The sequence below is a fragment of the Felis catus genome, chromosome D2, assembly GCF_018350175.1.
Source record: "Felis catus isolate Fca126 chromosome D2, F.catus_Fca126_mat1.0, whole genome shotgun sequence".
Taxonomy (NCBI): domain Eukaryota; kingdom Metazoa; phylum Chordata; class Mammalia; order Carnivora; family Felidae; genus Felis; species Felis catus.
Genome location: NC_058378.1, coordinates 52,034,112 through 52,056,262, shown reverse-complemented (window position 1 = coordinate 52,056,262; position 22,151 = coordinate 52,034,112). Strand labels below are relative to the sequence as shown.

The following is a 22,151-nucleotide window of genomic DNA, read 5'->3' as shown; positions in this document are numbered from 1 at the left end:
CAAGTTTAGTTGCAAAACGAAGTACCTTTCTGCCATCACTTGCATGGCAGTTGACATTTAATGGTGTAAGAAGAGCCATCATTTTTTCTTCATTGCCACTCCTAGCACACAAAAAAATGTATTAGTAATTTGTATTCTTTATCAGAGCCTATATGGAGGCATATATGTGACTATTAAAGAAATCATTCTCTTTTAAAGTTTGCTTGTTGTTAAAAAAAAAATTAATGATGAAGTTATTCATGGTACGTATTTATTACACCAGTACATACCTGGCACTTTCCAAAAGTTCATCTTTCTTATATTCACCTGTGAATTAGGGGAAAAAAGGAGATTAAAGAAAACTGAGTCACAAAAGTAGTAACAGTTTTATGCATAAAGATCCTCATGAACTATATTTAAAGTAGATAAACGAAATTTCCAAAAAATGGAAAATGGTTAATTAACAGAATATTGTACAGCTTAAAATTATATAAAGAACATGGAATAATTTTTATAAAAGTAAAAAAAAAATCCAATATTACATAATGAAGCTTTATGAAAACAATATTCACCAAAAAAAGAAAGCCAAGAAGAAAATAAACCAAACTTTCAGAAGTTTGTTCTAGGTGGTAGGTTATTGGTGAGCTTTTCCTTTTTTTTGTAAAGGAAAGAATTTTCCAAATTTCCTAAAACCAATTATGTTATTTGTTCAACAGACAAAATGCAACCGCAACTTCACTTAAAGGTAAAACAAAACAAAATTCAATATACCAACATTATAGAGATAACAAAAGATAATCTACGGCATTATCAACTGAACATATTGTTAACATTTTTATGGATCCAGAAGATTTTTCAACACTAAAATTATATTTATTATAATGCTACTTAAATATATGCAAATAAAAATTGGATCAAATATAAACTCTTTATGCCTATAGCTTTCATATTTACAAACGAATACAAACAAAATTTTAAAATGAATATAACTTAAATTAACCTAATGGATAGTGCTTACTGATTTGCTGAAATAAAATCCAAACTGCTGCCCACAGTGCAAATTATATATTGATTACTAGTGCAAGGCTTCTTTCAGCCCCAAGGTGTTTAAAAAGAAAAAAGCAGGGAATAGCATGGAATAGGGAAGGGGGAAGTAAACACTGGATTTATAGTTACAGCAGTTCACTTTTCTAGAACCCCTTTGAGGAACTAGTCTAAATTTTCTCAGTAGTACCAGAAAAAATATCACAAATTCCAAGCACAAGAGCTCACAGCACAAGCCCTCAGGCTCTTGACTACTGGACTGGACATGATTCTAATGGTGATCACACAGTGAAGAAGAATCCAGAAAATAATATGGCAGAGAGCTGCTTAAAAGGAAACAGTCTGATGAAGGAGAAACATTTGAAGTGGATACTACCACTTGAAAAGGCTTGACAGTCTAAGTAAACCTAGAGACTAAGCCTTACACATCCTAAGAGGTTCCAAAGACATGAATATGTTATGTGAGAACAATAATTGACACTCTTCATGGTAATGAAATTGGTATGGCCAGAATCCTCTGTCTAGAAAAGGGAATGGTTAGAGCTCTTAGAGCTTTTTGAATCGGTTTCATAAAAAAAGAGACAAAAAGAAAAAGATTAAAATACATTAAAAAAAAATAGTATATTAGGGGTGCCTAGGTGCCTAGCTGGTTAAGTGTCCGACATTGGCTCAGGTCATGATCTCATGGTTTGTGGGTTTGAGCCTCATGTCAGGCTCAGAGCCTGGAGCCTGCTTGGATTCTATGTCTCTCTCTCTCTCTCTCTCTCTCTCTCTGCCCCTCCCCCACTCGTGCTCCACCTGTCTCTCTGTCTTTCTCTCTCTAAATAAACATTAAAAAAAAAAAGCTTAAAAAATTGTATATTAAAAGGGTAAACATGTTATCTTGAAAAATCAGGACATTTATTTTTTTAACTTCTTATAAACTGACAGCCTATACAGAACCTTGTAAAATCATATATATCACAAAAAAATTTTAGCAGAACAACTGCAATGCCTGGAAAAGTAGCATTTTTAGGCAGCTTTAGCTTGGAAATAGAAATTCTCTGATTTCAAAATGAGATGTTTCCTTATTCACTGGCTAATAAAAATTTCTGAGATTTCACTTATTTTAAGCTACTCTTTTTTTGTTGTTGTTGTTGAAGCTTTTAATTACCTGATACTCCTCACAACAAGTGCACTCCTTAATCCTCATCACCTATTTAACCTGTCCCCCACCAACCTCCCCTCTGGTAACCATCAGCTTGTTCTCTATAGTTAAGTGTCTGTTTCTTGGTTTCTTGCTCTTTTTGTCCCCTTTGCCACCCCCCCTTTCTGTTTAAGTTCCTCATATGAGTCAAATCATATGATATTTGTTTTTCTCTGACTTATTCTGCTTAGCATTATACTCTCTAGCTCCATCTATGTTGTTGTCAATGGCAAGATTTCATTCTGTTTTATGGCTCAGTAATATTGCATTGTGTGTGTTTATGTATCTATGTATGTATGTTATACGTGTGTGCGCGCGCGCGCACACCACATTTTCTTTATCCGTTTATCTATTGATAGACATTTGGCCCGCTTCTGTATCTTGCCTATTGTAAATAATGCTGCTATAAACATCGAGGTGCACCTATCCCTTTGAATTAGTGTTTTTGTATTCTTTGGGTAAATACCCAGTAGTGTGATTACTGCATTGTAGGGTAGTTCTATTTTTAACTTTTTGAGTTAAATCTCCATACTGTTTTCCACAGTGGCAACGCCAGTTTGCATTCCCACAAACGGTGCACGAGGGTTCCTTCTTCTCTACATCCTCACCAATATCTGCTGCTTCTTGTGTTGTTGATTTTAGCCATTCTGTAAGGTGTGAGGTGGTATCTCATTGTAGTTTTGATTTGCATTTCCCTGGCAATCAGTAATGCTGAGCATCATTTCACGTGTCTGTTGGTCATCAGGTATGTCTTCTGTGAAGAAATGTCTGTTCGTGTCTTCTGCTCATGTTTTAATTGGATTATTTGTTTTTTTTGGGTGTTGGATTTTGTGAGTTCTTCATATATTTTGGATACTAACCCTTTATCAGATATGTCATTTGCAAATATCTGCTCCTGTTCCCTAGGGTGCCTTTTAGTTTGATTGTTTCCTTCTCTGTGCAGAAGCTTTTTATTTTGATGTTGTTCCAATTGTTTATTTTTGCTTGGAAAAATCAGGGACATTTAAAAATCCTGAATCCGTGATAGTAACACACAACTATCTAACACCCCTGACCCAAAATAAGGCAGAAATCACCTATTTAAAGACCAATTTAAAAAGAAAAAAGAAAAGCTTTACTTTTCTTACACAAAAATCAAATATCAACTGTCCAGATGTAGAAAAGAGTTAACAACTGAACTGACAGCATTTTCAAAATCTAGTTGACATCATTAACCGCAGGAAGCAGACTGTCTACCTAGCGAGCTCAATTCTTTATATTCTTCCTGGAATACCCAAAGAGAGGACATCGGCTTACCAGTCAGCACTGCTTTGGCAGACGGGTCTGCTAAATCCAACGCTGTCCTTCCATCTGTATTTCGGATGGTTGGCTCAGCTCCGTGCTGTAAGAGCACTGCAACACAGAAACACTACCTTTCAAAATGGTAACCATGACAATATTCTTTTAGTAAATCATTTTCTCAAAAACTCTGGTCCAGAAGTCTTAAGAGTTATTTAAAGACCTTTCATATCCTGGCAGTATGGTAAATGTTATATTTTAAAGATAAGAATATAGAAAATATTGCATTATTTAATGTATAAGACACCTTAAATAAATGTCCCCTAAGATTAATGTCAGGTTTCCTTTGCTCTGTGACTGAAGACAGATCAGAGTATATAAAGAAATAAAAGACTAGTTTACTTAAAAGCTTGTTTTCTCATTCCAAAGGAACACTGCCTATGTTACAAAGAATGTCCTACCATAACAAAAATAGAAGTTCCAAAGCTATGAAAGCCCGGGAACAGGGATCTGTGGAATTAAAAAAGGAGGAAAAAAAAAAAAAAAATCACACAGGTAAATTCTTTGAAAAAGAAAAGAAAAATACTCTGTAGGGTTAACAAACCCCAAATCAAAACTGCTATGTTACATCCTAGAGCACATGAAAAGAACAGATTTGAGCTATATTCTCTACTGTTACTTGTTATATATAAAGATATTCTAGGGGTGCCTGGGTGGCTCAGTTGGTTCAGCTGATGCTTGATTTCGTGAGATCCAGCCCTGCATTGGGCTCTGTGCTGTCTCTTGAAATACATACATAAACATGGAAGAAAATTTTTAAAAAAAATTCTAGCATACTCTTTAAGTAAGTGCTGGTGAAAGACAGGCAAATACATGCAGAGCAGGAAGCCTACTTCCTGTTCTTTGACAGAGTTATTATATTCATTCCACTCTACCACTACCTGTAATAGTGCTGTCCGACAGAAATAAAACATGAGCACATATGTAATTTAAAATTTACTAGTAGCCACATTAAAAACAGGATAAGTTATTTTCAATATTTTATTTAATCCAATATACCCAAAATACCATCATTTCAACATTTATATTTACATCGTGATCAATATAAAATTGAGATTTTTGCATTCCGTTCTTTCATGGTTTTTGAAATACGGTATGTTAAAAGTGTATCTCCATTCAGACTAGCTGCATCACACGTGCTCAGTTACCATACTGGACAGTGCAGATCTATAACCGTATTTGGAAAATGCTACATTATTAAAGCTGATGATTTATAGGTCTATGACTCAGGAACTAGAAAAGGGCTGTGAGCAGAGGGCAGCAGCAATTTCAGATAACACACAGGAAAGCAGAACAGGGCAGAGGCTACTAGGTAAAGTGTTTTGTATCTTGATTATAAATGACCTAACTTGAGCTAGGCTGGGACTGGTATAAATAGTTATAAATAGCGATATGGGGTTTTGGGGTGAGGAGAGGGTGACTTTTTTTTTTTTTAATGTTTATTTATTTTTGAGATAGTGCAAGCGGGGGAGGGGCAGAGACAGCAGGAGACAGAATCCAAAGTAAGCTGCAGGCTTGGAGCTGTCTGCACACAGAGCCAGCCCAATGTGGGGCTGGAACTCACAAACAGTGAGATCATGACCTGAGCCGGAGTCGGATGCTTAACCGACTGAGACACCCAGGTGCCCCAAGAGAGCAACTTTTAAATCCAGCATAGAGCACTTGGACTTTTCCTAGTGCACCGAACTGGTTTTCTAGCTGTCTCGAGGATTTCAGCTGTCCTTGTTTTGAATCAGGAAATAGAGCTAAGGTAAGCAGAGTCTGAAACCCTTGACTGTTAGGCTCAGAAAAGTCAATACCAGGTTAATGAAAACTCTCAAATAATCTTTTCAATTATAATTTTCTGTCAGTGACTAACCAACCTATCAGGCCAATCCTGTATCATTTGTTAACTGATCATATGTCCTTCAAATGCTTCTTTACTTATCCTGCCATTTCTATTCTACAACCCTCCTTGATGCCCTCATTTCTCATCGGGATTATTTTACAGCTTCCAAGCTAGTCTCTCTGATGCCATCCATTCAACCCAGCACTGTACCAGATCGTTCTTTCAAAAATATACTACTCTTACCAGACTGTCTCCTCCAAAGTCTTCAATGATTTCACACTACCTACATAACAGTATCAAGCTCCTTAATCTGCAATTCAAAGCTTTTTACAAAGAAGTCTACCTACCTTTTCAATCTTTCTCCCACAACTTCCTGGAAAGACTCCAGGAAGGAGAAACTTGACTCCAACCCAGTCATGGTACTCAGTATCCTCTAAACACTCTCTGTTCACTTCTATCATGACTTTACTTGCTTCTTCACGTGTCTTATCTAAATTTCTACAGAATGGGAATTTTGTGCTCTCTTCTTTAAGGAACTTAAGCTCAATAACATACAAAAACAGACAGTAAATAATGGTTAGATTAAATCACAAAGTATTCTCTAGTATTTAAATAAAGTCTGGCAGAATTTGATCATATTAACAAATGAATTTAACTTAGATTCAGAATAGTTACTTCAAGAATATTCTGGAAAGTAAACAGACTTACCAATGCAAACATCAATCTTTCCTTTAATTGCAGCTTCATGGAGGGGAGTATAATTCCAATTATCACGAGCATTTGGGTCCGCACCGTGTCGCAAAAGGAGACCGACTACTTCAGCATGACCAAAAGAACATGCATTATGAAGAGGAATAAGCCCTCCATCATCACGTGCTTGGACATTTGCACCATTCTGAAGCAAATATTCAACCACATCTTTACGCCCAAAACCTAAAAGAAAACAAATTATCCACATTTAAGTTTGCCAAAGAGAATACATCAATTAGTGTCAATAAATACTAGCCACGCTAAAATGTCTTTGGATGAAGAATAACAAAAGATACAACAATTAAAAAAATAATTGATGAAAAGAGGGTCTGAAATATATCACTTACTAATCTTAATAAGAAAGCAGAGGGACTCTCCAATGCTTTAGGTAGTATAGCTGACTCTTGAACAACATTGGTTTGAATTGCATGGGTCCACTTATAAGCAGATTTTTTTACAGTACTATAAATGTATTTTATTTTCTCTTTTGTTATTACTCTAAGAATACAGTATATAATACAGATGACATATGAAATATTATTGACTGTTTATGTTATCAGTAAGGTTGCTGTGGGCAACAGTAGGCTATTAGTAGTTAAGTTTTTGGGGAGTTAAAAGTTATATGTGGATTTCTGACTGCACAGAGATCAACACCCCAACCCCCACGTTGTTCAAGGGTCAAGTGTACTATTAACTTCAGAGAAAGGTTATGAAGTGACTGAAAGCCCAGAGTTCAAATGTTTTCCACTCTCTAATGGCATTTCTAATTGCAAATATGGAGTTCTGCATATTTAGTGTGCATACATTTTCAGATATTCAAAGTATATAACTCTTGCTAGAATCTCTTTTCCACATCTATCTCAAAAAATGATTCCACTAAATTAGGGACTATGAGATAGCAACACAAAAAATATCTGCTTACAGTTAGTCTATGCAATGAAAATAGAAGCGATCTTGGGCAACAGTGTGACATCAGGTGTCTTCAAAGGAGCCCCTACGTTGTCACGTGCACAACACAAGCAACCTCTTTCTAGGTAGGAGACCTCCTTCAGAAAACCATGTTCCACAGTTCTGCTGTAACTGGCCCCATATCAAACAAAAGAAAAAAGTCTGACAACTCATTTATACTGGTTTACAGAATCAGTACTAATGAATTTCAATCTCTTACCATTCTCACATAACAACACTTAAAACCTTTTTTACAGCCAAAACAAAATGAAATGGGAAGAATTTCAGGCATATGTTAAAGCAGATGGGGAGGTTATACCTGAGTGCTAGGAGAGACAGAAGCCCCTTCTCACTCATCTAAAGTTTTACCCCAATATTCTTTTTTGCTAAAAAAATTTTTTGAAATTATTTTTGGGGAAGTGCAAGTAGGAGAGGGGCAGAGAGAGGGGGACAGAGGATCCAAAGCAGGCTCAATGCTGAAAGGCTGACAGCAATAAGCCCAACACGGGGCTTGAACTAATGAACCACGAGATCATGACCTGAGCTGAAGTAAGATGCTCAACTCACTGAGCCACCCAGATGACCCTTACCCGAATATTCTCAAAACCACCAATTCTGAATAGTTTTTCTAAAACCAGAGTGGGAGCTGAATGAGAAAGCAGCAGTAGTGGGGTGCCTGGGTGTCTCAGTTGGTTAAGTGTCCAACTCCTGATTTCAGCTCAGGTCATGGTTTCAGGGTTTGAGGAGTTCGAGCCCTGTATGGGCTGAGGTGACAGTGTGGATCCTGCTTGAGATTCTCCTTATTTCTCTGCCTCTCCCCTGCTTGCACTCTCTTTCAAAATAAATAAACTTAAAAAAAAAAAAAAAGCAGCAGAATCTTTTTAAGGTGTATGCCTGGGGCTGGCCTAGTTGCAGCTGACGTAAGAATTAGATGGTTGGAAAGATTAACTGGATTCTTTGTTTTAATATTGCTAGGCTCCATGTCACAAAGATAAGTATCTTCCTATCTCTGATTCTCCCTATTCTCAAAGAGCTCACAATTTAAGATGTGGAAAAACAAAAAAAGGCCATCATTTCAATACAACTGCCATAACAGAGGTATACCAAAAATGTTACTAAAGTCCAAAGAAAGGAATACCTAAATTGGGGGAAAAGCAGAGAATAGGAAGGCCTACCCAAGGAGATTCCAGTGAAATCCGAATTGAAGACTTACAGAAAAATCAAGGGATCATGAAGAAAATGAGGAGAGGAGAGGTGGGTGGGAAGGATCTGAGCAAGGGTAGAACACTGCGGTCCAAGCAGAAGAGACAAAATGTACACAGACACGGAAGCATGAAAAAGCAAATCATTCACGATAAGACAGAGAATGCCAATTAGGCAGATAACCAGATGAGGAAAAATCTTTTATGTCATGCTAAGGTGGCATCTGGACTTTGTCTTATGGAATACTGTTTTTATAACTGTTTTCAGGCAGGTTTTAGTGCAATCTTTTGCCTTTAAAAAAAAATTGAGACACAACTCACAAATAATGTACTAGTTTCAAGTGTACAACATAGTAATCCAGCATTTTTATATACTGTCAAATGAACAGCACATTAAGTCTAGTTAGCATCCATCAGCACACATAAATTACAAATTTCCTTTTCTTGTGATGAGAACTTTTAAGATCTACTCTCTTAGCAACTTTCAAATATACAGTGATTAAAATAGTCAGCATACTGTACATTACATCCCCAGGACTTATTATGTAACTGGAAGCTTTTATCTTTGGACCACCTTCACTGATTCACCCACCCCTTCACCTCCCACTTCTGACAACTACCAATCTGTTCTAGGAGGGTTTTTTTTGCGGGGGTGGGTGGGGGGTGGTAAGCTTTCATACATAAGTGAGATCACACAGTATTTCTTTTACTTAGCATAATGCCCTCAAGGTCAATCCATGTTACAAATGGCAAGATTTCATTCTCATGGGTGAATAATATTCCATTAAATATACATATACCACATTTCCTTCATCCATCAATTGACACTTAGGTTGCTTCAGGTCTTGACTATTGTAAATAATGCCGCAATGAACAGGGAGGAGAGAAGGGTGTATGTATCTCTGTGAGCTTACAATTCCTAATGAAATCTTATAAAATTCATGATCACTGCAAAAATACCCAACACCTGGTACATAACTGGCACTCACAGAGTTGCAAATTAACTGAATTCAATTTAATAATACAATTCAGGTTGAATCCTCCTTGAAAAGCCCTCACAAAGACCCAAAGGAAATTATTCCTATATTACTAAGCCTCCTCTTAGAAACAGCATAAAAAAACTGCTACAACATAAAAATGGTTACTGAAGGACAAGCAAATACCTACTAGTATTTAAAAACAGCCAAGAGTTTCGCATCCTCCTTTAAAAACTCTAATAATATCCCAGAAATCAACTCCTATCATTACCTAATTTATCTGTTGGAAGTACCATAATTTAACTACAAATCTTCCTCAACTTATAATGGGGTTATTATATCCTGATAAACCCATTTAGTTGAAAATACTGTATGTCCAAAATGCACTAAATACACCTAACCCACTGAACATCAATCACAACTTAGCCTAGCCCACCTTAAACATGCTTAGAATACTTATGTATTAGCTTAAAGTTGGGCAAAATCTAACAGAAAGCCTATTTTATAATAAAGTGTTGGGTATCTCATATAATTTACTGAACACCATACCGAAAGTGAGTAACAGAATGGTTTTAAGTGCATCGGTTGTTTACCCTTGTCATTACAGGATCACAGGCTGACTGGGAGCTGCAGCTCAATGCCTCTGCCCAGCATCACCAACATGTATTGCACGGTGCCAGCCCAGCACGAGATCAAAATTCAAAATTCGAAGTATGGATTCTACTGAACACATACCGCTTTTGCACCATTGTAAAATAGTACAATCATAAGTCAAACCATCAACAGCTGGAGACCTGTAGGTCCTTTCTCAGGGATAAATTGGTTCCAATTCTTTCTACTGTACACAGGAGTAACTAAAGAGACAAGAAAGCACCTGGTAACTTCTTTACTCTGGGCAAAGAGGAGAAGGAAGGGGTGACTGTCAGATCTTCGAGAAACAAACAGGTTTCATGGGATAAGATCATTTGGATTTGGAAATGCTTAGTTTGAGGTGCCTGTGGAACGAATGCCAAGTAGAAAGCTCCGCAGATCTTGAACTCAGGAAACTGGTATGAACTGGAGCTGTGACCGTCAAAATTGCATCTGAAGCTAGTTTTCTGTTGTGTTGAAGTGTACTTTCTATCAAAGATCAATCCCTTTTCATCTTGTACTTTAGTCCCTTCTCAAAGTCTTTGTTCTCTCCCCACTCCCAACAATACCTCCCTCTCTCCTAGATCATTCTTGACAGTATGTAAACATGTTCTGTATCTTCCATTTTATACAAAATATTCTCCCTAAATTCAAATTTCCATTTTTCTGCTCCACTTCATAATCAAATCTCTAGAGGCTGCCACCAATTCTTTCTCTTATTCACTCCTCTTCCAAATCCAATCTGGCTTCTGCTGCTTCTTTACAACTGCTTTCATCAAGGTTACTTAAAATCTCCATGTTACCAAATCCAAGGGATATAGGTCTGTTTTCATTTGACTAGACCTGTCAACAACATTTGGCAACTGACTACTCCCTTCCTTCCTGAAATAGTGTCTCCAAAACTTCCATTTCATCACACACTACTGGTTTTCCTCCTGTCTCATCCATTCACTCAACAAATGATTAGGGAATATCTACCATATGAGAGACACTTTTTTCGGTGCCTGGGACATGCTAGTGAATGAGAGACCAAATCCCTGCCTGTGAGGAACTTCTATTCTGTGGAGGTGGGAGAGATGAGCAATAAATGCAAAAAATAATTATGTTAGAAGGTAATTACAAAAAGAGCAGAATAAGAAGTGATCAGGGTGTGTGTAAGGAGATGGGTTGTAAAGTTGAACAAGGAGGTCATCATAGGTAGTGTTGTTCTTGGTTTATTTCTTTAAAAATTTTTTCTTAACATTTATTTTTGAGAGAGAGAGTGAGTGAGTGAGTGCGCGCGCATGAGTAAGCAAGCGGGGGAGGGGCACACAGAGGGGGACAGAGCATCTGAAGCAGACTCTAAGCTTGGATGGAGCTGTCAGCACAGAGCTGAATGCAGGGTTTGAACTCGTGAACTGTGAGATCATAACCTGAACTGAAGTCAGACCCTTAACCAACTGAGCCACCCAGGCGCCCCTTTGCTGTTGTAATTAAAATCCAAGTTGGTTAACATATAGTGCAATGATGATTTCAGGAATAAAATTTAGTGATGCATCACTTACATAGAACACCTAGTGCTCATTCCAACAAGTGCCCTCCTTTTACTTAAAAAATTTTTTAATGTTTATTTTTGAAAGAGAGAGAGAGCGCGTGCATGAGCACACAGGGGAGGGGGCAGAGAGAGAGGGAGACACAGAATCTGAAGCAGGCTCCAACCTATCAGCATACAGTTGGACACGGGGCTCAAATTCACAAACAGTGAGATCATAACCTGAGCCAAAGTCAGACACTTAACCAAGTGAGTGATCCAGGTGCCCACAAATGCCCTCCTTAATGCCCATCACCCATTTAGCCCATCCCTCCACCCAACACCCCTCCACCAACTCTCCGTTTGTTCTATGGTTTGTCTCCCTGTTTTTATCTTGTTTTGCTTTCCTTTCCCTATGTTCATCTTCATCTGTTTTACTTCTTAAATTCCACATGAGTGAAATCATTTATTTGTCTCTGACTTATTTTGCTTAGCATAATACACTCTAATTTCACCCACATTGTTACAAATGGCAAGATTTCATTCTTTTTGATCGCTGAGTAATATTTCACACACTACATCTTCTTTATCCACTCGTCAGTTGATGGACTTTTAGGCTCTTTTCATAATTGGGCTGTTATCAAAAGCGCTGCTATAACCATAGGTATTGCTGTGATGGTAACATTTGATCAAAGACTTGAAAGAACAGCCAACAGTAAGGCCAGAGTGACTGGAGCTGAGTGAGAAAGCAGTAGCAAAGTAGGAGATGAGGTGAGAATTAATGAGGGCCAGAAAGACAGGCTTGAGGACCACTCTAAGAATCTGGTGGCAATTGTGAGAGTAATTAGGGCATATTCTGGGTACTCTGAAGGCAGAAGCAGTATAGTTTCTTCATGGATTGGATGTGGGGTGAGGGTAGGGGTAAAAAGGTGAGAGAGAGAGGAGTCGTGGATGATGTTAAGGTTTTTGAACTGAGAAACAGAGGGGTGGAGCTGGCATCAACTCAGATGAGGAAGGCTACAGACAAAACAGGTCTCTGGCAGAAGAGGAGTTCAAGTCTTGGACAGTCCTATCTAGCTGAGGCCTTCTTGCTTCCTCCACCCAATTTCTAAATGTCAGCATTCCTCAAGATTCAGTTCTCTATCCTCTTTTCCCTTCCTAGGTGATCTCATCTACTCCTACAGCATTAAGTACCAACTACATACATAACCTCCAAATTTAAATCTCCAGTGTAGCTAGACTTTTCACTTGAATTACAGACAATTTACTGGACATATCTCTACCTGGATATTTCAAAGGCATCTCAAACTTAACATGTTCCAGAACTTCTCTTCATTTCCAATCACCCTGCCCCGACCCAATCACTATTGTCTCCAGCCTGTATTATTACAACAGTCTCCTAATTGGTCCCCTCACGCTACTTCTGTCCCAAGGGACCTTTTGAAAACAATCATCATCGGAGCACCTGGGTGGTTCAGTTGGTTGACTTCAGCTCAGGTCATGATCTCATGGTTTGTGGTTTCGAGTCCTGCACCGGGCTCTGGGCTGACAGCTCAGAGCCTAGAGCCTAGAGCCTGGAGCCTGGAGCCCGGTTCAGGTTCTGTCTGTCTTTCTCCCTCTCCCTCTGTGCCCCTTCCCCACTTGTGCTCTCTCTCTCTCTCCCAAAAATAAACTTAAAAAACAAAATAAAATCATCATTAGTAAGTTACTTAAATTTACCTAAATTATTTAAATATGTACCAACATTACATTATCATTATATCATCAGTGATATGATACTTTAAAATAGTTCACTGGCTAAATGTACTACATTTAAATTCTTGATTACTTCTGTTCCTGAAATGTAATAAAAGTTTGAGTAATTGGGGGAAAAAAAAAAAAGCTCACTGGCTTCCCACTGATGCTCACAGAATAAAATTTAATCACTGTGCTGTGTCCTGCAAGGCCTGTTGCATGAAAACTGGCTCTTACCTACTTCTCTTAAGTACATTTCACACCACTCTATGCTTTCTGAGCTATGATCCAGCTTTTTTTCTGTTTCAAGTGTGCCAACATTACTTCAGGGACTTGGTACATGCTGCCCTTCTGCTTGGACTGCTCCTCCCTTGTTCTCTGCATTTCTCACTACGCACGGTAGCCGTCACTCACTATTCATTCCTCCTAGTGTCTATTCTGTTCAAATATCACCACGTTAAGGAGGCCATCCCTGACCATCCTATCTAAAGCAGTCCATTCTACCCACCAGTGTTACTTTCTATCTTAACATTCTTTATTTGGTCTCCCCCTTTTCTCTAGTAGAACGCAACCTGCGGAAAAATGGAGATTTTTTTTTTCTTGGTTGTTCATGGCAATAACCTCTGGCACTTACTAAAATCTGGATTTACCATTTACTCATCTTCTGGACTCTTAAGTTCCATAAAAGGCAGGAGCCATGTCTTTTAGTTTATTATTACTTTCCCAGTGTCCTTCACACTGTGTGGCACACAGCAATTTGTTGGTATTTGCTGAATTACTATGAGAAAAGGAGCCTAAGAAGTAAAATTAAGAATAGATGGCACTGCAGAACCCAAGAGGGAAAATTTTGAGGAAAAGGCCAAATATCTTGCCACTATGTTCTGCCTTTAGTCTTCCTTATCTCTGCCTTAGCGTTGTCGATCTTACTGTCCTCTCCAAGTAAGCCATCCACAGTTGCCCCAATTAATAGTTCTGCTTTCTCAGCCATTCAGCACCCACCTGGAGGAAATGCTTTTATAAAAGAATTCTTAAACTGGAGAGTAAGAGAAAGGGAATCAGAAGAAAAATTAGTCAAAGTATCTCTTCTTAGGGAAAGCTACTTGATGTGCCCAAGCACTTTTAGAAGGAGGATCACTATTTCTTCAATGGTAATCAGCACATCTGAAGTAATCAAAATGTTGTAATTCACAGGCTAACTTCTCAAAAAAGAAACAGCTTTAGTTGAACATGTACTTATTACAAGATATTGTGTCAATTATGAAGGTATCTATCCCAAAGGACTGGTGATCTAGCTGAAGACGGGTCAAGTAGTAGCCTTCTGTTAAAATACCATTTGGGAATTGAAGAAGGTTGCTTAAAACCAGTTAAAGAGACTCAATACTGACATGTATGACTAAATACTAAAACTGAAGTTTTAGCTGGGGAAGAAACAGGGGTGGAATGGGTCAAGTTATTATACCTACACAGTTACCAACAGTCCAAGACACAGATGACTGTTCAGTAACTTTGTATTAACAGGATTCTCTAGCCATTAGGATGACTAAAACCTGTCAGGAGGCTGACAGCAGATATAGGCAATTTTTACAAGTCACATTGTAATGACTATACTATGTGAGTAGAGATCATGTTGCTATCCTAAAAGAGTAGATGAGGACTCTCAGCTTTTGAATGCCTGAAGCCACTTCCTTGGCATGGGGGGGGGGGGGGGGAATTAGAGGGGGGTCAGTAGGTAGCTATTTCAAATTCTAAGTATTTTATTGTTGGGAGTTTGGCAAAATCTTTAGATTTAAGATGCTTCCCGAACTCTGAGGGCTAATCCTTGATGAAATCTTCATTCATATGGTCTCAAGAACAGTTCAAAGTCTTCTTTTAAGTACTCAGTTCTTAAAAAAAAAAAAAAAAAAAAAAAAGAAAGAAAGCATTTCAGGATATATAGGATATATTCTGATAATGCTCTCACTGGCCAGGTAAAACCTGAGAAGGTATATCCTTAGAGTTAGTGCCAATCTCTAAATCCCAAGGATCTCATTGGCAGTCATGGCTGCTCAGGATACACTGGATACAATGCAGTCTATTTTATAATTATGGGACAGCACTCATCTTCAAACACTGCTCTACATTTGAGAACACTGATGAAATCAGGGGCACCTGGGTGGCTGAATTGGTTAAGCGTCCAATTCTTGATTTTGGCTCAGGTCATGATCTCACGGTTCATGAGTTCCAACCTTGTGTCAGGCTCTGTGCTGGATTGGGATTCTCTCCCTACCCCCTCCCTCTCAAAACAAATAAACGAAAGAAAGAAAAGAAAGAAAAGAAAGAAAAGAAAGAAAAGAAAGAAAAGAAAAGAAAGAAAAGAAAAGAAAAGAAAAGAAAAGAAAAGAAAGAAAGAAAGAAAGAAAGAAAGAAAGAAAGAAAGAAAGAAAATACTGATGAAATCATACTTGAGCTTGAATTCACTAAAAAGCACTGACAGTGAAACAAAGCAGACTTATTTGTAAAGTGAATTTACTGATCAATAAACTGTGTCACTTAATGGTAGGTATTGTATCCTGTTCATTTCTGTTCACCGGCCAAAGCCAGTATCTAGCATAAAACAGGACTTAATAAACATCTGTTTAGTGCAATGTTTAATACTTTGTTGGAACAGTAAGCAAATGACCCTCACAGAGAGTATGGAGTTGATGATTTGTGGCTATTAAGAAATCTACTCAGTTTCTTTCTTGTCAAATTTCACCACTATCTAGGTGCTATCAGTCTCGGAACTATTGCCAACTCTACTGTCAGAGCAGTATTCTCAATACTACTGTATTGTTAACAGTATCTTATTTTGTTCCCATACTAAAATATGCTTTCAGTGAATGGCTTCCAAAGTTTTTGGAATGGTTTTCCACAGTATTGTGGAAGTCACAATAGAAATCAATTTGGATGTTTAGGAATATTCACCAAAAGCCACCACCTCTCCTTCCTTTTACAGTCCGAAGGTGGGATGGGCCATTGATATAACCAGTCCAATACAAAATGATAATGCTGTCCCTGTGTCCTGCTAGTCTAAAGGTAGGCTGGTCTCTTGTAGGACTTTGCCAGAAGGAAAAGCTCAGAAACAGAAAATGTCAACAAGGCCATGAAACTGAGAAGGCTCTTGTGGTCTGAGTTGGGAATGTATAATCAAGCAGCCTTCAGCTTTGACTTATATAGCCAGGACTCTTACCAAATTTTTCTGAGGAATATCATTTTAAACCTCTCATTTACTATTAACTTTACTAACATCCGGAAACGTATTTTCCACATATATTTTAGAATGAAGAATACAGGGAAAAAGGCTTTGCCTAGCTCAACTTAGGATAGATATACTACCTCTCTGGTCAGACTAGGAGAAACTTGGAAAAGAATGCCATAGCCTTTGGGTTGATCAAATCTTGATAATCTGAATGGGGAAGTACTGAAACAAGTACTCCAAACTATTGTTACTGAAGTCAATCTCTAAATCTAGCAAGATCTGAAGAAGGAAGTACAGCTCAAGTCTTCAGAATATACTGGGAGATCTGGTAAGTCAAGAAAGGATTCTAAGGTGTTTTTTTTTTTGTTTGCTTTATTTTGTGGGGAGAGAGAGAGAAAGAGAGAGAGAAAGAGAGAGAGAGAGAGAGAATATCTTAAGCTGGACTTGATTCCACAACTCTGGGATCATGACCTGAGCCAAAAATCCAAGTTGGATGTTTAACCGACTGAGCCAACCAGGCGCCCCAAAGATTCTAAATTCTTTTTTAAAAATGCTTATTTATTCATTTCAAGAGAGAGAATCCAAAACAGGCTCCACACTGCCATCAAGGAACTTGATGTGGGGCTTGATTGCATGAACTGTGAGATCGTGACTTGAGCCAAAATCAAGAGTTGCACACAACCAACTGAGCCACCCAGGGGTTCCCTGAATTCTTATATAGACTGGTCTTTATTTCAGATTTGGGTTTTTTACTGATATAGGATTTAATCATCTCCCACAGCAAAAACCAATGCTGGAAACAATCTATAATTCTAGTCCTAGAGGCGCCTGGGTGGCTCAGTCGGTTGAGCATCCGACTTTAGCTCAGGTCATGATCTCACAGTTCATGAGTTCGAGCCCCACATTAGGCCCTGCGCTGACAGCTCAGAGCCTGGAGCCTGCTTCAGATTCTGTGTCTCCCTCTCTCTCTGCCCCTCCCCTGCTCACACTCAGTCTCTCTCTGTCTCTCAAAAATAAAAAACTTAAAAAAAAAATTCTAGTCCTAGGTAAGGAATATGGGTATATCTTGTGTATCTCCCATAATTATGGCATTGGCCTACAGCCAAGAATAGGAAATGCTATTGAAATGTTTTTGGAGGTCTTCAACAGCACCGTTTTGGGAAAGGATATGAATGGCAATCACAAAAGCTACTATATCTTTGGTAGCTGAGCTGTTAAAACCTTCAATTGGGGGTAAACATTCCACTTCCTTATACCAATCCAGATTCTGACCTGTTGGTCCAGTTGCCCACCTTTATGCAGGAATCCTTTCCACATTTCTGAAAGATGCCAATCCAACCACTGTTTGGACACTTGCAGCCAATTCCACAGTTAAACAGATTGTTAAAGTCAGTCTGACTCCTTGTAACCTTTCACCTACTGGCCCCGGTTTTGATTGCCCAAGCCACTTAAGTCATATCCAATATCCATTTCACTCTTTTACTTGTCTTCTACATATGTGAAGACAGTAACATTCTGTCTAACACTGTCTAACCTTAGTCTTCTTTCATCCCTAAAGTAATTCTAGTTTTTCTATCTGTTGCTTTTATAATAATTTCCAGATGCTCTAATTCCACTACCCTCCTCTGAAGAAAAAACCAAACTGAACCAAAAAAATAAAACAACCATTTGCAATTCACTCCACTGAATATAAGAACTGAAATTGAGTCTGACTAGTCCAATGTAGATGGCTGAGTAGCACACAACTGCAGAACAAGTGATACCTTGTTTAGCTAGAACTCCACAATGCAAGCTCTTTTCAACTTGTCATTCTCCAACAACATACAACTATGTACCTCATCTCTTCCCATCATTTCTACACCTGAATTCTTTAAACCTAATAAATGATTTTACATATTTCTCTACTGAATGATACCTCTCCGCACACCCCAAAGACCAAAGTCATGGAATTCTATCCCCACCCCCAACCCCATCCTAAGATTCTACAGCACGCTATGTACTTCTTTGGCTGTGACAGACAACAACATGACTTTTTCCTAAAGTTTCTGTCCCTCTTCTTCATCTTTTAGAAATAAATTCAGAGAACCAATCTCCTTTACTGAAAACTGCTGTTTTCTAGGGGATTACACTGTCAAGAATTTCAGGTGTTATTGCTTTTAGCAAAATTAGAGCTGCAGTCTCCCTACCGTCAACTTGCCACTACAAGTTTTGTGATGCATTACAAAAAAATCATTCATATCCTTTGTGTGTGGTGGGGGACTGAAGAGGAAACAATTTTTCTCATAAGAAATGGCTTCTTAAAGAGTATTTATCTAGAGGAAATGCAATCTAGTTTAATAATAAAAAGCACCTAATAGGAAAAAAGTTCCTATTTATGTTATTTTCCATTAACAGAAGAACTTAACTCCTTTGGGGTCAGCAATTTATTCTTTATAGCTAAATATTTTAGACCCTTAACTGACTGAGCCATACCAAATTTTTCTAAACTGTTCTTCTATCATGATTCATTTCCTTGGTCTGCAGAGATCTCTCATTCCTATTCCCTGGACATCAAAACAGAAAGACAAAAACATGTCCCCTTCCCCCTTTAATTGGCTTAAAAGTATATATATATTTTTTTCTGGGCTCCTGGATAGTTCAGTTGATTAAGCTACACATAATTCCAGCTCATGATCTCAGCTCAGGTCCTGATCTTAGGGTTGTGAGTTCAAGCCCCTCATTGGGCTCTGTGCTGGGCACGAAGCCTACTGAAAACAAAACAAAACATTTTTCCCCTTTGTACCTTACTCTATAATGTACAAACACAAGAAACTACTTGGTCAGGCAGTTACATAGTCCCCACACCTACAATGAGCTTCCAACGGCATGTTTACATGCATATCAACATGACTGACAGCTATCTACAAGAGATTATTAAATGTATTTTCCATATGTAAGAGTAAATGCAGCTAAATGCATTTATTTAAAAATTAAAACAGGTTCTGGGGTGTCTGGGCAGCTCAGTCAGTTAAGTGTCCCACTCTTAATGTTCGGCACAGGTCACAGTCTCACGGTTGATGGGATCTAGCACAAAGCCTGCTTGAGATTCTCTCTGTCCCTACCCTGTTTATGCTCTTTCTCTCTCTCTCTCAAAATAAATATAAACTTAAAAACAAAAAACATATTTTCTCATTAATAACTCAGATTGAATTTACAAAACTAATTTTTAAATAAGTTTCTCATATGCCTGGGTTTAAATGCAGGGCTTTTATTTTTAAAAAAAAAATTTTTTTTTTTCAACGTTTATTTATTTTTGGGACAGAGAGAGACAGAGCATGAACGGGGGAGGGGCAGAGAGAGAGGGAGACACAGAATCGGAAACAGGCTCCAGGCTCTGAGCCATCAGCCCAGAGCCCGATGCGGGGCTCGAACTCCCGGACTGCGAGATCGTGACCTGGCTGAAGTCGGACGCCTAACCGAGTGCGCCACCCAGGCGCCCCAAAATGCAGGGCTTTCAATGCTCTGATTTAATGTACACCATTCACAATTTTTATTTTATTATTCTCCCTTTGTACCTTAAATTCTTAGTCATGTGACCTGTACCAGATAATTTGGGTAAATAGTGAGATAGATTGGTTCCTAAAACAAGTTTTTTTACTTCAGTCTGAGTCACATGAAATCTATGTAAAAAAGTAGTTCGAAATGTTGGGACAGAACCGAGGGTGGGATTGTGGGGGAGGAACAAGGTCAATAAGAAAAGCTAATCCCATAATCTCTAAATACTACTATTTTCAGACATGAACTCATTAATACACCAGATTCTTGAAAGGTAGCAACTAAGATCTTGCTTGGTTATTTTTATCCCACAGATCAAGTGAACAGAATCTAAGTAACACTACCCTTTGGATTACTTATCAGTTGGTTATGAGTTTGCCAAATCAGTTGCTTAAATGTTGACTACATGGCCAAATGAGACAACCCAAATTAGCTGAGAAAAGACTAAAATTTTAGGCAAAATGGCAAACAGGTGAGATCTGACTTCAGTGGCTTTCCCCCTTTCCTTTCTGCTGCCCACAGGCTGTTTCTAGTTCTCCCACTATTCCTTCCTCTTAAAAAGGCTCCCCAATAGGAACCCAACAAAGTTGTACCTGATATAGAAAGCATTACCTCCTAGTAGTATTTAGATTTTAAAACAGGGCAAGTTAAAGCAAACAAATCAAGTAAAAGCAATTATCTGTGAACAAGGAACTTTTTCTTACACTCTTTCTCGCTCATCATGCCTACTCTAAAAGAAGGGAATGCTTTCAAACTCATCCTTCTGCTTTTTTCAAAATTGTTTTAAACAACCATCTAATACAAAATAAAAAAAAAAACAAGATTATCCTAGGTATGAGAACCCACTCCCATTTTCAATCATGCATGGCTCACTTGAGGATATATAATCTTTCCTCGAAGCGAAAAGTTTAAATGCTTTATGGAAATAAACTGAGTGTCTCATTTCTAGTTCTTTTAAATTCTTCAATTAAACCTAGCACACTTTTAAAGCCAACCTAGTAAATAATTAAGAAAAAGTAATTCAAACAATCTAAACTCAGAATGAGGCGAGGTTAGTCCCAACTTCAGTTCTAGATGCAAGGTCAAGTACCTGTACCATCTTTCCCCTCATCCTCCCACTGTCCACCCCAACTTGTGAGTGTTAACGTTGCAAGGTCAAGTACCTGTACCATCTTTCCCCTCATCCTCCCACTGTCCACCCCAACTTGTGAGTGTTAATGTAGCAGCCACTACCCACCAGCACCCAGCCCAAGTCAGATCTCAGGTTTCCCAAACTTGACTATTTCCAGTTCTAGCCTCTCCAGAAACTTGCTAATGATTGACGACCCTGATAAACCCATTAACACTAACGTGTCAACGGCTAATTAAGCTACTCCTCCTGAATTACATCCTCACATTTTACAAAGGCCTTTAAGAAGACCTTTACCCAAATGATTGGTAAGAGCTGTAGTGGAACTTGCAAGAACGACAGATTTTGGAAGATCACTGGCCTTTCAAATCACAAAGTCTACTAGGTCCCCTACTCTTTCTTGTGTCTGGAAGCCTTTGAGAGTAGCAAGACCGGAAGTTGGTACAGGTATTGTTGATACAAAACAAAGCAAAAAAAAAAAAAAAAAAAAATTCCAGGGAGTGGGACACGCTCGCCCCCTAGCCCCAAGTCCTCGCCTCGGTCCCCAATCGGCGAGAGCGAGACGACCAGCACCGGAGTCCTACGAGGAAAAGAAGACGACCACCGTGTCTGCTTCCAGGCCTGAGAGCCCGGGTGCGCAGGTGGGGCGAGGCGAGGAGGCATTGGTCCCGGTTACCTGCGGCGAAGTGGAGCGGGGTGGATTTCCTGCCCGCCGTGTCGCGGCTGTTCACCTTCTCGGGGGTCACTAGCCTCTTGACTCGCTCCACGTCCCCGTTGCGGCACGCCTCGAACAGCTCGCGGGCAGCCGGCTCCACAGTCTCGGCCGCCGCGCCCGCGCAGGCCGCGCCCCCGCCGGCGCAGCGGCGGCCCGACATGATCCTGGCCGCCGCCGCCGCCGCCAGCAGCAGCGCCAGCAACGGCAGCAGGAGCCCCGGCCCTGCGAGCAAGAGGGCGAGGCCCCCCGGAGGAGACGCGCTCAGGGCCCGGGCCGCTGGGCTCCCTACTGTCACCGGGGTCGGCGCAGTCCCATGGCCGCGCTGCCGCGCGCCCCTCGCTTGGCCCCGCGACCCCCGCGTGCCCCGCGGCGGCGGCAGAGGCAGCACGAACCCGCCGTTCGAGCCCCGAAGCGACGCGGCGGCGGAAGC

General features: G+C 39.3%; 1 protein-coding gene across 3 annotated transcripts in view; it reads right to left on the bottom strand.

Moving 5' to 3' along the window:
* TNKS2 (tankyrase 2) overlaps window positions 1-22,037 on the bottom strand; it is a 67,042-nt gene extending 45,005 nt beyond the window's left edge. For 2 of the 3 annotated variants that reach the window (XM_023240721.2, XM_023240722.2), the window contains exons 1-5: window positions 21,683-22,029; window positions 6,084-6,308; window positions 3,506-3,601; window positions 270-306; window positions 26-101 (exon numbers count right to left, since the gene is read on the bottom strand). In XM_023240721.2, coding sequence (XP_023096489.1) covers window positions 26-101; window positions 270-306; window positions 3,506-3,601; window positions 6,084-6,308; window positions 21,683-21,881 — 633 coding nt within the window. In that variant the 5' untranslated portion in view covers window positions 21,882-22,029. Of the gene's footprint in view, window positions 1-25; window positions 102-269; window positions 307-3,505; window positions 3,602-6,083; window positions 6,309-21,682 lie in introns of all 3 variants that reach the window. The other variant, XM_019814078.3, reaches the window with a different exon arrangement.
* Window positions 22,038-22,151: the final 114 nt, after the last annotated feature.